Below are 16,517 nucleotides of genomic sequence, written 5' to 3' on the forward strand. Positions count from 1 at the left end.
CAAGGCTACAAAGAGAAAAGCTGTCTAGAAAATGAGAGAGAGAGAGAGAGAGAGAGAGAGAGAGAGAGAGAGAGAGAGAAAAGAGAGAGGGGGAAGGAAGGAAGAAAATAAAGGAAGGAAGGAAGGGAGAGAGAGAGAAAGAAAGAAGGAAGGAAGGAAGAAAGGAAGGAAGAAAGAAAGAAAGAAAGAAAGAAGAAAGAAAAGAAAGACTTTTCCTGAAAGAGGTGGAAATGAAAAGCATTGTAGTATGAGGATAGCATTTCTCAAACTGTGGGTCTTGATCCCTTTTGGGATGGAACAACCCTTCCATGGGGTTTATGTAAGACCACCAGAAAGCATAAATATTTACATTACAATTCATAGCAGTACACAATTACAGTTATGTAGTAGCAATGAAAGTAATTTTATGGCTTGGGTGTCACCACAACATGAGGAACTGTGTTAAAGGATCACAGCATTAGGAAGGTTGAGAACCACTGTTCAAGGAGGTAGCCCAGGCTCAGAAGGTCAAACACCAAATGTCCCTTTTCACATGTGGATCGTAACCTCCAGTTAGTGTGTATATTCAGGCTCAGCATGGTGGCACAGACCTTTAATCCCAGCTCTGGGAGGTAGAGTCAAGCAGAGCTCTATCAGGCTAACCTGGTATACATAGCAAGTTTCAGGCCAGGCACAGCCTCACAACGAAAGCAGCTTCCAAAGAGAAAAAGAATGTGTATTCAGGTGTGAGTCAACACGAATAAAGGCTGGGAAATTAGAAGGGGACCCATGACACTGGGACGGGGGTTTAAAGAAAGGGAAAGCAAATGGAGGAGGATGAAAGAAGCCTGGAAGGAAGGGAGGTGTGTGGACAGCAGGTGTGTGTGTACAGAATTAACCTGAATGATGTAAGTATAACCATTTCATGGAAACCTGCAACTTTCTATGCTAATTTAAAAAGTACATTTTAAAGATTTTTAAAAAGACAAAGTATCGGAAAGGCAAATGCAGACAATTGACATGAGGAGTGGTTTCTGGGTCTACACTGAACACTTTGCCGTGGAGCAAGCAGATAGGGAGAACACTGTACTGGAGACAAGTGGCTTGGACTGTCATAAATGTCAATGGTACAGAAGAGAAAGGGGAGGAAAGAACTGCTGTGGAGAAGAAGCCCAAAAACTAAAGTGCAAACTATGATCAGACATGTTCCTCTTTTTTAAATTATAAATAATATTAAAACAATTAGAAAATCTACATGTTTGGTAGATAGTATTGTATCCATGTAACATTTAGAGTGGCAATGGTATACTATATAGTCTACAAAGGGTTCAATATTTAGGAGTAAAGTTTCTCGGTGTCTACAACTGATTTTCTTTCTTTTCTTTCTTTCTTTCTTTCTTTCTTTTTTTTTTTTTTGATTTTTGAGATAGGGTTTCTCTGTAGTTTTGGTACCTGTCCTGGAACTAGCTCTTGTAGACCAGGCTGGCCTCGAACTCACAGAGATCCGAGTGTTGGGGTTAAAGGCGTGCACCACCACTGCCCGGCTTACAACTGATTTTCAATAACAATATATGCATATGTACTCATCTTCATATATACATATGTCTAAGACAGTAGCAATAAAATAAATGTGGAGAAGTGGTAAACACTGTAAATCTAGGTAGAAATTTTATGAGTCTGCTATTCTTGGGCTTTTCTGAAAGTTTAAAAAGTGGAAGAAACAAAAAGTTGGGGCCATGGAATTTAGGCTGGTATGGAATCCTGACTCTATGGCCGAAGCTATCTTGAGAAAGAGCTGAGCTTTTATTAGTCCTCTTTCCATTCTGTAAAGTAAGCACAGTGAAAGCTCCCATCCCATAGAACAGCGTGAAGATTAGCTGGTACCTTATATACGAATTAATTGGCATTAACTATCAGCAGGAACATTAATTCAGCTTATGGTAGAGTACTGGATGAGTTGTCATCACTGACTGCTCCTGACTGATTGTGTCATTGTGGGGAAAAGGACCTTTCGCCATACCCACATCATAGACATGGCTAATTTTATTTTGAATTTTTACCCTCTAGGAGGCTTACAGACTGTTAATGTGTACACTGAATTCTGGCATCTATGGTGTCTGTGGTGAAAAAGTAGCCGAGACCTTTTATAATATGGGCAGCATCTATTTTGCCAAAGGAGAGCTCAGAAAGGCGATTCGGCTGCTAAGGAAGGTGAGCGAACAAAGGCGACCTCTGGTTGATTTTGTTACAGTTTTTTCATGGGCTTATTATAAGCAGAATATGGGGGAAATGTGTGCATATATGTATGCGTATTAGCCAAGGTTCTCTAATGGACCAGGACCAACAGAATGATCACACACACACACACACACACACACACACACACGGTTTTATTAGAGTGGCTTGCAGTCTGTGGTCCATCCAGCTATTTCAACTATGAGGTTCTACCAACACAAAGTGTAAGAATCTAGTAGTTGCTCAGTCCACGAGGCTGGATGTCTCAGCTGGTTTTCAGTATATACTGGGATCCTGAAGAAGGAGGCTCTAATGCCAGTGATGGGCTGGACTTGCCAGCAAGCGTGAGGGCAAACAGGTCAAGAGCTAAAGCTTCCTTCATCCATGTCCTTTATATAGGTTTCCAGCAGGAGGTGTGACCCAGATTAAAGGTGGATGTTTCCACCTCAAAAGACCCAGATTAAAGGTGGGGCTTCCCACTTCAAATGATTTAAGAAAAATCCCTCACGAGTGTGCCCAGCCACCTGAGTCTTAGTTAATTCCAGAAGCGGTCAAGTTGACAATCAAGAACAGTCAGCACAATATGTATATCTTTTCTGATGTCTTTTTTTAACCTTTCTAAGGCATATAACCAGTGAGTATACCACCACCAACAACAACAACAAAGGCTAGAGACTCAGTTAGCTAAGCAAGGCATAGGGGTGCACTCCTTTGGTTCCTGGACTTGGAGACAGAGGCAAGTAGATCTCTGCGAGTTCAAGGCCAGCCTGGTCAGCAAAGTGAGTTCCAGGACAGACATGGGCTACACAGAAAAATCCTGTCTCACAAAACCAAAACAAACAAACAAACAAAAACATCACAGAGCACCCCTCTGGCTGGCTCCACCACCATCACAGAGCACCCTCTGGCATTGCTCACTGGTGCTGTCGTTGGGTGATGCCTGGCAAGAGCAGCATGTTTGTGTTGTTGGAGTTTCTTACAGCCTTCTAGACTTAGTCCCTTCGGTAGGTCAACAGGAAGGAGAAGGCCTTCGGCAGGTGTATGAGGCCCAGAGCTTTTGAAACCCAGTGGAAGCGTACTTCTACTAAAGCCCGAAGGACTGAGAACAGCCCTCTGTTACTGACCTCATCAGGGTGTAGCCTGGGCTTTAGAAAGGGCGAGACTATCACCCAGCTTTCTTACAAGATAAACCTTAGTGGAACCCTCCATTTCTTATCTTTTGGTTGTGCGCCTCCTATGAGCCTAACCTTTAATGGCTGAGCCATCTGTCAGCCCAAATTTTTATTTCTAAAAAGGCAGATTCAATGCCAAGAGCATGATGTAAGCCTGTAATCGTAGAAATTGGGATGCAGGGCCAGGAGGATGGCTGTAAGTTTCAAGGCCAAGCGGGTCTACAAAATGTACTAAGAATCTGTCTCAAAATATAATAAAAGGGGGCTGGAGAGATGGCTCAGTGGTTAAGAGCATTGCCTGCTCTTCCAAAGGTCCTGAGTTCAATTCCCGGCAACCACATGGTGGCTCACAACCATCTGTAATGAAGTCTGGTGCCCTCTTCTGGCCTGCAGGCATATATGTAGAAAGAATATTGTATACGTAATAAATAAATAAATATTTTAAAAAATATAATAAAAGGTGTGTTTCAGAGTTTTTTTAAAAAGAAAAAAGTAGAGAAGTAAATATGAGGAGAAGAAGAGTCTAAAGAGCAGGGGGAGGAGGAACTAGAGAGCATCATGGGATGGGTGTGAATGAGAGCAGAAGGTGAGGAAGCAGAAGGTGAGGAAGGGGTCACTTATTGGGACAGTGGCCACTGGGGCAGCAAGAACCGATATGTGCATATGGAAATGAAACCCATGGCTCTGCATGCTAACAGATTTAATAAACACCACTGTGTGTCTAGACTCTTCTGCTCCATTGATTTGTCTGTCTATATGCTAATGCATATTGGATAGTGTGGTTTTAAAACAAGGCTTAAATTGGGGAACTTCTAGTGCTTCAAATTTATTGATAGTATTCTGGGAATTTTGCATTTCCAGAGGAATTTTACAGTCACTCTGTCAATTCATATTTTAAAACTTGCTGGAGTTGTGACTGATATTGCACAGAAGGCCCAGATTTGTTTGTTTTTATTCTCTCTCTCTCTCTCTCTCTCTCTCTCTCTCTCTCTCTCTCTCTCTCTCTCTCTCTGTTTCTCTCTGCCCCTGTCTCTGTCTCTTTCTTTCTCCATTATTTGTTTTTTTTGAGACAGGGTTTCTCTGTGTAACAGCCCTGGCTGTCCTGGAACTCACACTGAAGATCAGACTGGTCTCACACTCACAGAGATCTGCCTGCCTCTGCCTCCGAGTGCTGGGATTAAAGCATTAAAGACGTGGGCCACTGTAGTTTTTGCTGGCTGTTGCTGCTGCCTGATGTGCTATCCCTGTTTCCCATGAAGGGGCAGCAGGGGGTGAGAAGATGTGAAAGACACAGACTCTGGAGATTCCAATGCAGAGCTCTTTATTGTAAAAAGGGGTGTTGGGGGGTCGGTTATGGGGTTAGGAAAATTAAGCTGCCACAGGACTATTTCTGGTTGGTTCTTTTGAAACTGGTGGTCACTGCTGGCATGTTGTCATTGACTAGGAAGGAGCACATGTCATTAGTTAGTTACCATGCTTTTGGTCCGCTGACAGGTTGTCTTGGCCAATTTTGCTTACTCATTGTGAGTTTGCAGGCGCTTGCTTGTGCCTGCACTATTGCCCTGCCTCATGCCACCATCACCCAGGTAGGATTTGACATCTTAATAGTGTTTGTTACCTCTCTCATGAACATGGATTACAAAATTAATATAAATTATAATTTATTAGCCGGGCGGTGGTGGTGCACTCCTTTAATCCCAGCACTCGGGAGGCAGAGGCAGGCGGATCTCTGTGAGTTCGAGGCCAGGCTGGTCTACAAGAGCTAGTCCCAAGACAGGCATCAAAGCTACAGAGAAACCTTGTCTCGAAAAACCAAAAAAAAAAAAAAATTATAAATTATTGCCGGGTAGTGGTGGTGCACGCCTTTAATCCCCATACTCCGGAGGCAGAGGCAGGTGGATTTCTGTGAATTCGAGGCCAGCCTGGTCTACAAGAGCTAGTTTCAGGGACAGGCTCAAAAGCTACAAGAAACCCTGTCTTGAACAACTAAAAAAAAAAAAAGAAAGAAAGAAAAGAAAAGAAATTATAAAAATTATAATTTATCACAATAATATTTTGTAGTTTTCAATATATGTCTTGCCCATATTTTCTCATATTTATCTGATTTTGCATTTTTATCCTATTTAAAATATATCATTCTGGACTTAACTTCTTGATTGTTGCTTCAGCTACCTGAGAGCTGGATTATAGGAATGTTCCTATATGCTTCTTGGTTTGTTTTGATTGGATGCTTTTTATCATTATAGGTTTCACTGTTTTTTGTTTGTTTGTTTGGTTGGTTTTCATGCTGAGTGAGTAATCTTCGTTTGGATACCAGAGTCCTGGAACTCACTCTGTAGACCAGGCTGGCCCCAAACTCAGATATCTGTCAACCTCTGCCTCAGAGTGCTGGGATTAAAGGCTGACACTATAGATCTTATTAGGTATTGGATCTTGTTGTAGTCTTGTAATTATTCTTGAAATTCATTTCAGTTAAACTACTTGTAAACAACTTGGTCCATGTGTTGCTTTGGAGATCTCACATGAGACTAGACACCATTTAGTCGAGGGTGAGAACAGTCACTAACTTAACCTGGCATAAATGCCAGGTGCTCTGCCCAGCATCCCCCCCACCATGACTCCTTTCTGTGCTTTCTGCAGTTTCCTCTCATGCAAGGGCTAGCCTTTGCTACTTGGGGAACACTGCAGATACCCGTTGTTTTCCTGTGAAGGTGTCTCCTTTCTGTACCCATTCTCTAAAAGTCTACTTGGACACTCAGCTCCATGAGAGATTCTGGGAAACCTAATTTGCTCTCTCTTTTCTGTGTGATAGCCCAGCAATGCAAAGAGGTAACCTAAGACAATCATGTCGTTTACCACACTCACTTTCTCTCTTTGTGATAATCACTTTTTCTTGTTGCTTGATGTCCAGTTCATGCATTTGTTTACTTTCTATTGGCTGTTTGAGATAGAGGTTAAATTCATTTTTTGTGGAAACAAATGTCAGCAATAAAATGTCAAGAAACCTGCCTAAGAATAATGTCCAGCTTTGCCGGACATACAGGGAGTCAATTGTATCTATTTAGCTTGAATTTTTTTAAAAAAAATATCCTGACAGAAACGAGTATTATAAACCATGTCTGAAGGAGGGATGCTATCACTTTGGGGTCCTGATGTCTTGGTCGTCTATAGCAACAAGTGCAGTAAACTGGATTGCGTATATATCGCATGCAGGCTACAGAAAGTAACTTCAGCCGTCAGTCCATACCGCTCTTCTCTCTGGCCAGGAACCAGTGGAATGAAGTGCATGCATTCCATCTGTAAACTTGGGACAGCCCAGGTCCACCAGTCTGCTTCTGGTTTTGGCTTGCAATTGACGTTGACGTGTTTGCTCTGAGTGTCTGTAACCTGTTACATTTCCCATTTCACCTACAGTGTCTGATGGTGCAAAGTCTTGTCTATGGAAGTGAGCACATCAAGAGCAAAGAGACTAAAAGCCTCCTTACCCTATTGCAGAGGTAAGTTCTGCATCTTCTGTCAGATTTTCCACAGACACAAACCATGTCGTCACTCTGGTATATGAATCAGCCTGTCTGATTCAGCCAGGTGCTGGTGGTTATCTAATTAGGCAAAAATCTTACCTCATCTATGGTTTTTGTCAAATTCTGTACTAGACATAATTAGTTCATCTCTTATTAGCTTAGGATCTAGAATTGCAGAAGCTGACTGTAATTATATATTATTACAGTGTGCAGGCAGACATGGTGCTGGAGAAGTAACTGAGAGCCCTACATCTTGACTTAAAGGCAACAGGAAGTGGTCTGAGACACTGGACATGGCTTGAACATATATAAGACCTCAAAGTCTGCTTCTGCAATGACACACTTCCTCCAACAAAGCCACACTTCCTAATAGTGCTACTTCCTATGAGCTTATGGGGAAAACTTACATTCAATCTACCACAATGGACGAGGTTAGGATTCTGATTTCATTCACCTCAAGTGTCTCCTAATCAGTCCATTTTCAGCAGACTCCCTAGAGTCAAGCAGGAGAGATGAGCTTGAACAGTTGTAGTCCATGCTGTCCACACCAGCCTTGGTCAGCTACACTGCAGGTAGACCCTGAAGAAGCCTCTTGCCTTTATTGTCCAGAGAATTGGGTTCCTCAGCCCCTTCTATAACTTTCCATTTAGGGGGTACAGAGGACCACACAAAAAAGCAGGGAGGAATTTGCTCCCGGCATGCAAGTGTGTATAAAAGCATATTTTTAAATCAAAGCAATAAGAATATGAAAAACTAGAATGTGGATCTCCTTCCGTATTCTAACACATAGTATTTCTGATTTATAAGCCTCAGTTGGGTAGGTTAAAATGGAACCTTAGGATGTTTGGGGTCAGATATGAACTAAAGTTGACCAGATATTTCTTCCTTTTGCAATGTAGTAAGGACTTTCAGTGGACTTGATTATACAAATGGGCACAGGAGCTCAGCTGACACGCTGCAGAACCATTTCTGTACTGAAAACCTGAGAATTGATTTGCTTAAGCTAGTGTGCTAGAAGCAGCGTTGGGATTTAATACAGGTCTCTAAGTTTCTTACTGTGGCCTCTGGAGGCAGTCTAGCTTCTAAAAGCAGGTTCAAAACTCAAGGCTCCAGTGCTCTGCTCTCCCGTCTTAGAGAATTTACTTTAACGCCCTTGGCCCCACTTAGAGCTTACTTAACTCCTTTAGCCTGTAGTTAGGCACCACTGTAATAATGGCACTCCCTCTCATTTCTGCATTAATGAGACCATACATAAAGGTCAGGCCTGGCAAACCTTAAATCTTAAATGTTCACTGATTGTCAACATCATAATAAAATATCGATAATGACAGTAATTCTTGTTCTGAAGTGGAGTCATAATGAGCCAGGATGTTTAAATGACTCATACACATTACCGTATTATTATTTGATGTTATGAGTAGGGTAAGGAATGTTCATGACTGGAGTAAGACTTATGATTTTAACCTATTTTCCACCGCTTCGGATGTTCCATGAACCTGAGCAAATCATTTGCTCCTCCTTGAGCCTTGGATTCTCCATCACTGACATATCAGTAAATCATGAGCTGTTAGGACTTCTTAAGTCATATGGATTTAAGCAGAATCCTGTCTAAACAAGCCCAACAGAGCATGTGCCAAGTCAGTGAGAGCTAGACACTCCTCCCTCCCCTTCCTTATAGAACTCCTGATGCCTCTTACTCTTGAGATAAGACGTCAGAATATTTGAAATTGGAGGGAATTGTTAGTCAGAATCACCGTATTTTGTGATTGAGGCTTTGACAGTCTGCCCTCTTTAAAGGACCTATCGTGTTTTGAAATAACTACTAATGAAACGACAAGGAAAATACAAGCAGCACGCAATTTCAGAGACGAAACACAGGCTCTTTCCTCAAAATTGTAGTAACTTTTTCTACCCAGCTTATATTCAAGTAAGAGAAACCTCAGAGCTGGAGAGATGCCTAAGTCACTTAAAGGAACCTGCTGCCATGACTGAAGATGATCCCTGGGACCCACATGGTAGGAGAGGAGGATAGACTCCTGCAAGTTGTCCTTTGATCTCCAAATGCATGCTGTGTGCTGTGGGAGCACAGTCTGCTCCTTCAGCCCTGGTGCTTACCATGGCACGTGCACACATACACACTAAAGCAATAAAAAAAATAAATATGTATAAAGATACGAGACCCACAGATGAGGTCAAGGTTCAAAGACTAAGCGACTGCTGAGTGCTCAGCCTAAAAGGAGACATCAGCTGCACTCCCTCCTTTTGGGGCTCAGGGATCATTGTGGAAGAGGGAGCAGAAAGACCGTAAGGGGCAGTGGTGCTCGGATGGCTACAGTGAAGAAATGTCCTCTGCATAAAACAGTTGTGTTTATGACAACATGAGCCAGATCCACACGAATTTAAGGCACACATGTAAAATTATACAGGCAGCATTAATAGGACTTGATGACTTTAAAAAAAAATGAGAGAACAAAGTTGGATGGGTGAGATCAAAGGTGGATCTGCGAAAAGATGGGGGAGGAGATAAGATGGTCAAAATGCAGTGTATTTTCAGAGTTAGTAAAATATGTTTTAAATTTTTTAAAGAGAAACTTCAAGATAAATGGAGTGGATATATTTTCTCAGTAGCCTCAAGTTGACAGGAGCCATAGGAGGAGGAGAAACTGTGGAAGCCAGTGCAGACCAGACAGTCTGTTTCCTGAAGTGCTTGAACTTAAGTCAATCAGGTTTCAGATTCCCATTCTTTCACTGTGTAGAGAATCTGGCTTTGATGGGTTTTCATCTGCATCTGGAGAGATCTGTGAAGGAGGTCATACTCCAGAATCCGTCTGACACACAGGCACACTGAAAACTGAGTTTTTCCAGATACTTCGCCCAGGAAGAGGCAGGGCTGCTGGGATTTTAACATAGGTCGCTAATTGCTCTTTCTCTGCTGAAGACAGTGACATCTAGACCTAGCCAGAGTCAATATAAGGGGGAAAGAAATCTTTTGATGTCCTCTGCTGTAGTAGATGTTACGTCAATAAAGGTTTTTCTTTCCCCGAAACAAGCCCGTATCTCGTTTCCCGAGAACTGCTGAGCAAAGCCATGGGGTAGCTGCCAAAGCCCAGATGTCCAAAAGCAGCGCGAGAATCGCTTTCTCGGCTTCAGCTCTCACTGGGACAATCAGTCCCAGATGTCCCGAGACTCCGCTTGGGATCCGATGTGCTCTAATGTGCTTTACCCCACCTCCTTCAGGAACTCAGTGAAACACTCTCTGGACTGCCATGGCCAGCAGCCTGCATTCTTGTTTTTTGGAGCCTCTGCAAAGAAGTTAGAGCAGAACAGGCCACTCGAGGCAGGAGTTCATTCCAAGGCAGAGCAGTAGTTGCAAGGGCATCCTGCAAGATTTCAGTACATAGGAAAGGCAGAGAAAACTTCAGATGTGGAAACAAACTTGGGAGCTGTTTAGCTTAAATTTTACCCGAGTTACGAATGGACTTCATTTTGTTTGTTTGTTTGTTTCTGTTGTTTTGCTTTGTCTTCTGAGACAGGGTTTCTCTGTTATAGCCTTGGCTATCTTGGAACTCATTCTGTAGATCAGACTGACCTCTGAACTCACAGAGAACCACCTGTCTCTGCCTCCCAAGTGCTGGGATTAAATGCATGCGCCACCACCACCTGGCCAAACACTTCGATTTTAACCATTCATAAATAAAGCTCCTAAGAATAAGAAGTACTTAATATGTTTCAGATATTTTCTTTTGGAGAAAGCATACACATAACCAGTCTAAAAGTCCCCTGTAGTACATTTTTGATAGAATTAGGAACAAAAATGACAGGGACTAAATTGTGAAGCCAGAGCCGTGAGTTTAATTGTGCACAGGAAGGATCCAGGATCTTAAATGCCTGATAGAAAAGACGCCAGAGAGGGTCTTCCAAGCAGTGTGACCACAAGCTCAGTGTCCTGGAGCTGGTTGGCATTTCTCAGGAAAGTCAGCAGTCTTGACTTGCTATAGTTTAAGGTGCATAGGTAATGACAGGCTGCCAATAAAGTTGGGATGAAATACTAGGGTCATACTAGGGGACTTTCATAAATTATACTAATTAGTTTAGGACTTATTTAGAAGGAAGCTATTGAAGACCTTTGAACAGGATATGGTAGCCAGTTATCAGCTTTCAGATGTTAGGTCTGATAGCGAAGGGCCTGAAAGACAGTCCCTAGGGAAAAATGGGGAGAGCATTTTGAGGGCAGATACACCAGCCCAAGAGAGGTGTTGCGGTCTTTAAGTACCTAAGCTATAGAAAAAGGAGGTATGGATGATAGATTGAGAAACAGTCTATAGTCTATGCTGACAAACTTGAAACCAATTAGATAGGAAGTGCAGCAGTGGCAAGAAACAAAAGTGACTTTGAAGTCTCTGACTTGGGCCTGGAAAGACGGCTCAGTAGTTAAGAGCAGTGGTTGCGCTTCCAGAGAGGACTTGAGTTCAATTCCCAGCAACCACATGGCGGCTCAAAAACCATCTGTAATGGGCTCTGATGCCCTCTTCTGGAGTAAGGGTGTACAAGCAGAAAGAGCACTCATACATACATAAATAATCTTTTAAAAAAATAGCTGGCTCAACAGCTAGATGAACATAATGAACCTCTGCTGCGAGAGGAGAGGAGACTAGCTTGGGGGAGTCTAGCATTTAGGGAGATAGTGATTTCCATGTTGCATGTGCTATGTTTGAAGTACTCCCTGCACAGCCTCTTGGCAATGTCTAGTAAGCTGCTGGCAGTTTGGAACAAGAGCTTAATAGGTATATTCTGAAGGCTATATCTGGATGGATAAAATAACCTACAGAATATGTGTACGTGAAACGAGAAGGCTTGGAAAGAACTTTGGGGACCACGCATGCTTCTTTTGGAGATTATAGCACGATGATCTAATACCTGAGCACTGGGACACAAATTTGAGCTTTCGTATTAACAGTAAGACATCCTAACTCTCACTTTATCCCTAAAAATAATAAGAGCACTCTATCTAAGCATTTAATATATGGGAGACACATAGCTCCCATGAACTGTAGTAGTAACAACAACAATAAGCATTATCAGCTGGGCAGTGGAGGCACAGGACTTTAATCCCAGCACTCGGGAGGCAGAGGCAGGTGGATCTTTATGATTTCCAGACCAGCCTGGTCTAGAGAGCTAGTTCTAGGACAGCCAAGGCTACACACACATACACACACACAAACACACACACACAAACACACACAGCTCTGTCTTGCATGGGTTGGGGGTGTGGGCAGGGTAGGGGAATGCAAATGAGCAGTGAGATTGGAAATCTCATGCAGCACTAAAATATACGAATGTGAGCCTACTGTTTGTGATGGATTTTGAAGCTATATATGCCAACGAGGGGGTAAAGAAAATCTTCCTAAAAAAAAAAAAAAAAAAAAAGAAAATCTTCCTTTTCACAAGAAGAGGAAGAAAGCAGATACTAGAGAGTCCATTGACCTATCAGAGCCCAAGCATCTTTCTGTAAAAATAAATTTTATTATAAAAAGAACTTTGTGGTGGGGCCACTATACACCAAACCAAGATCAATACATCCTAATGACATCTAGAGTAGCCATTCTCAAGCTCTAGAACTTCACCGTGCAGTTTACTCTTTTACTATCAAATGCACGTTAGTGGACTTATTCACCACCCAGAAAGGAAAAACCTAAGACATAATTAGAACTAGAGAAGCCATTAGCGTTATTTCTTCTCTTATAGCTTATGTCCATTATCTGCATTCAGTCCTAACGCAAGTCTTTTTGGCCAAGTAAACACAAGGGAGCAGCTGCTTCTGGGCTGGGAGGCTGGTAGAGGAAAGGTGAAGGACTGTAGGGTGGAAACAGGTCTTGGTGCAGTTACCTCTGGAGAATTGTATCAAGAGTGAAATGGGCCAGGTGGTGGTGGTGCATGCCTTTAATCCCAGCACTTGGGAGGCAGAGGCAGGTAGATCTCTGAAGTCAAGGCTAGCCTGGTCTACAGAGTAAGCTTCAGGATAGCCAGGGCTACACAGAGAAACGCTGTCTTGGGAAACACACACAGACACACAGACACACAGACACACAGACACACGCGCGCACACACACACACACACACACACACACACACACACACGTACACAGAGGCTGAAATGGAATTGTTCTGAAAGCTGCATATCAGCCAGGCAGTCTCAGGCAAGACTGTAGTGAACTTAACAAACATGCACCATAAACCGCTGCTTGTAGGATTCTGTGTTTGCATTCTTTTCCTACTATTTATAAGTAAATATCCTAACACCGGCTCTGTGAAATTACAGGAGAGTATTTGGTCAGTATGAGAGAGCGAGAAGGACCATTGACTGGAGTGTTCAGATCCTAACTGTCAGCAGCTTTCCAGCTTTCCAGATCAGGATTCAAGCTCTAGCTTGATACAGCCTCACACATGGAGAAACAAAAACTTGGGAGACTAGCTCTCTGCCTTCAGATCTCCTTTGTGGCAAACAGTGACTCCTAAGCCATTAGGAGGCAGTTCTGGGGTACCTTGTGTTTGGCAGAACCGGGAGGAGATTTGTAGTCAACAGTCATTCTGCCGTGCCCACAGAATGGACACGTAGGAGGGTCTAGCATGGAATAAGGCAAGGCGAATACACACACTTCATCTCTTGGTCTCCCTGTCGTTATCTTCCTGGAGTAATACTTGCAGCTCAACAGCAACATCACAGGTTTGGTAGTGCTTGGTTTATTGGCATTTTCTGCCACAGGCTGTGGGCAGGGGCATACCTATACCATCCAGAGGTATTTGCTATTCAGGTGAGAAGAGCACTGTCCTCTGATCCAGTGACCCTCCTGCGGGATAGCAACTATACTCTGAGTCCCTCAAACATTTCAGACTTAGTTTCCTTGCTTTATTCATGCCTTCAGCATCTGCTAAGCACCTACTAAACAACAGATACATCCAGAGGTCAGAGGTTAGCCATAGAAATAAAACATGGGGGCTGGAGAGATGACTCAGCGGTTAAGAGCATTGTTTGCTCTTCCTGAGTTCAATTCCTAGCAACCATATGGTGGTTTGCAACTATTTGTAGTAAGATCTGGTACCCTCTTCTGGCCTGCAGGCATGCATCCAGACAGAAAACTGTATACATAATAAATAAACCTTAAAAAAAGATATATAAAACATGTTCATTCATCAGATGTCAGAGGTAAGCAACATAAATGAAAGTCCTTCACCGTAAGGAGATAGCCCTCAGTGTGGGAGCAGCTCAAAGAAACTATGAAAACACAAACTGTGAGTTCCAGCTTAGAGCTCCCTGTGCAATGAGAAGAAGGTCACAGTGGCTAGTGGACCCAGAAAAGCCTCCAGAGTGTAACCTCTGAGCTGTTTCCCAAAGGTCTAGTTCATCCAGATGGAGAAGAAAAGCCGCTGCCGGAAAGAAGAGAAGCATATGCAGAGACAGAGTGGAATGACGGAGGGCAGGGCCTGAAGAGAATGGTGAGAACCTCCCTCTGGCACAGGGCTGCACTTTCTCATAGCCAATACTGACTCCAAGAGAAGCAATCAGCCCACCGGGGGAGGGAGAAAGAGCTGTGGAAGAAATCAGCCGAGGAAAACACAAGCAGCGGTAGACAGTGACGGCTGCTTTGCCTCGGGCCTTTGTATGCACTAGATTCTCTACCTACGTCTTTAGAGCAGGCTACTATGTTTTTTAATGCTGTATTTTTGTGTACCTGAGTTCTTTTTGAAATAACCAGAAGTTTAAATTTTAGCAAATGAAGCTCTTTACTCTCTTTAGGACACAGATCGACCAAGCTGGTTTTGTTCAAATCAAAGGGTGTGGGACACGCTTGCTCTGAGGGTTCAAGAATGCCTTTGTAGTTTGGTAAAGAATGTGGGTCCTACTTTAGGGCATGGTGAAGTCTTAGGACAGTCATCATTTCAACAATCCACCACTTATCTGATCAGAGAAACTGGACTTTAACATGCCCCTATGAACTAAATGCTCCTTATAATTCATGGGGGTGTAGAGGAGTAGTTCCAAAGCTGGGCATGGTGGCACCTGCATCTAGTCCCAGCTGCTTGGGAGGGGGCAACAGGCAGATCACGTAAGCCCTGAGATCAGCCTTGGCAACATAGTGGGCCACAGTTCCACTCTAGCTGTGGAAACCGGGAGGCCTGGATTCAAACCACGATACCTTCCAGTCATATGTAATCCCATTCAGCGTGTCTATAAAATAGAGAAGACAGTTTTACCTGTGTCGGGATTGCTGGGAGAAGCAGCTAAAATACTTGCAAAGTGTTGGCCCACAGTAATCACGTACTAAATTCACAGTCATTTTTATTGTTGTGAATTTATGATCTTTTTATTACAGCATTGATGCTTAAAACAAATGGAGTAGGAGCTAGGGAAATTAACACTAAGCTAATGCAGAAAACATTTTGTTGGTTAGCGTTTCAATTGGGATCTAGAACCCCTGAAAAGAGCAAATATATAGTTTGAAACAAACACTTAAACCCAAAGCAGAGACTTATACAGAGCGCAAGTCAATGCTCTTGCAACACAGAGGATTTTGTGCAGGGGAATCCTGCCACCATGTGGCAGCTGACTGGTGCCTCACATCTTCTGCCACCTCTGATTTGGTGTGACCTTGAGCAGAATTGAATCTGTGCCTGTTTCCTCTGCTAATATGAACTCTCCTTTACTGACCAGGTAACTTCCTGTATGTTATGCAGCCCTCTTTAGTGACAGTATGCTTAAAACCACAAGTTCATTGCAAAATTGTGTATGAGATTTCTGTGGAATGTCGTAACTGCATCCCTCTAAGGGCTATGAAAATCACCCTTTTTGCAGATTTGAGGCACACATAGCATCTGAAAACTGCTCTTTATAGAAACTTTGTGGATGAGTATTTTGGCTCGTACGTCTAAGCTAGCTCACCTCTTCCAGTATTAGGAAACAGGAGTATAGAAGCCTTAATGGCTGGAAGCAGGCAAGATGGGTCCTCTTAAAGCCACTGGGACTCGAATCTCCATGCTCGTCAGAAATTACTCGAAAATCCTGAAGTATATTGGATAAATTAGGTAGGATTTTCTCAGCTGCTGTTAAATACGACCCAGGGAGTGTTACCTGGCTTTGCCAACTAAGTCCAGGGAAGAACTTCTAGGTCTTTTGGGAGAAACCCAAGACTCTGATTCTATTTTGGCCATGTTTAAAGATGCAGCAGGGTTGAGTTGGGTAATGTGGAGCCATGCTATGCTGTCCTTGCCTCGGGGTGAGCACAGCTTTTCCTCACAGCTGAGGCAGGGAGGACTGTCAGCTAAGGGAAAAACCAAGACCAATGAAAATGCTTTCTCCTTCCTTCTAGGCCTTCCGCTATCAGTGAATTGAAAACTCTACATAAGATAGCCAACAATAAAAACAACTGGTTGCTAACCTGACTGCTAAAGCACAAAATTCTTTTATCAGCATGGACGGCAGTGGCAGAGCCAAAGGGAAAGAGATTTTTTTAAAACTAAGGATTCCTGAGGAAATTCTTGTGGAAAAAGTTCCACCTAGCAGCACTACAGGTGGGATACATAAGAGCTCTTAGAACCGGTCAGGGGCTATAAC

The 16,517-nt window shown here is 43.0% G+C and overlaps 1 protein-coding gene across 1 annotated transcript in view; it reads left to right on the forward strand.

Annotated features, from left to right (window-relative positions):
• Positions 1-16,405, forward strand: part of Ttc23l (tetratricopeptide repeat domain 23 like) — a 53,122-nt gene extending 36,717 nt beyond the window's left edge. Inside the window, exons 10-13 of the mRNA XM_041631273.1 lie at positions 2,047-2,190; positions 6,801-6,883; positions 14,301-14,401; positions 16,273-16,405. Coding sequence (XP_041487207.1) covers positions 2,047-2,190; positions 6,801-6,883; positions 14,301-14,376 — 303 coding nt within the window. The 3' untranslated portion in view covers positions 14,377-14,401; positions 16,273-16,405. The remainder of the gene's footprint in view (positions 1-2,046; positions 2,191-6,800; positions 6,884-14,300; positions 14,402-16,272) is intronic.
• The last annotated feature ends 112 nt before the right edge of the window (positions 16,406-16,517 follow it).

The sequence above is a fragment of the Microtus oregoni genome, unplaced genomic scaffold (genome assembly GCF_018167655.1).
Source record: "Microtus oregoni isolate MIOR12 unplaced genomic scaffold, Mior012 000036F_ref0000092, whole genome shotgun sequence".
Taxonomy (NCBI): Eukaryota; Metazoa; Chordata; class Mammalia; order Rodentia; family Cricetidae; genus Microtus; species Microtus oregoni.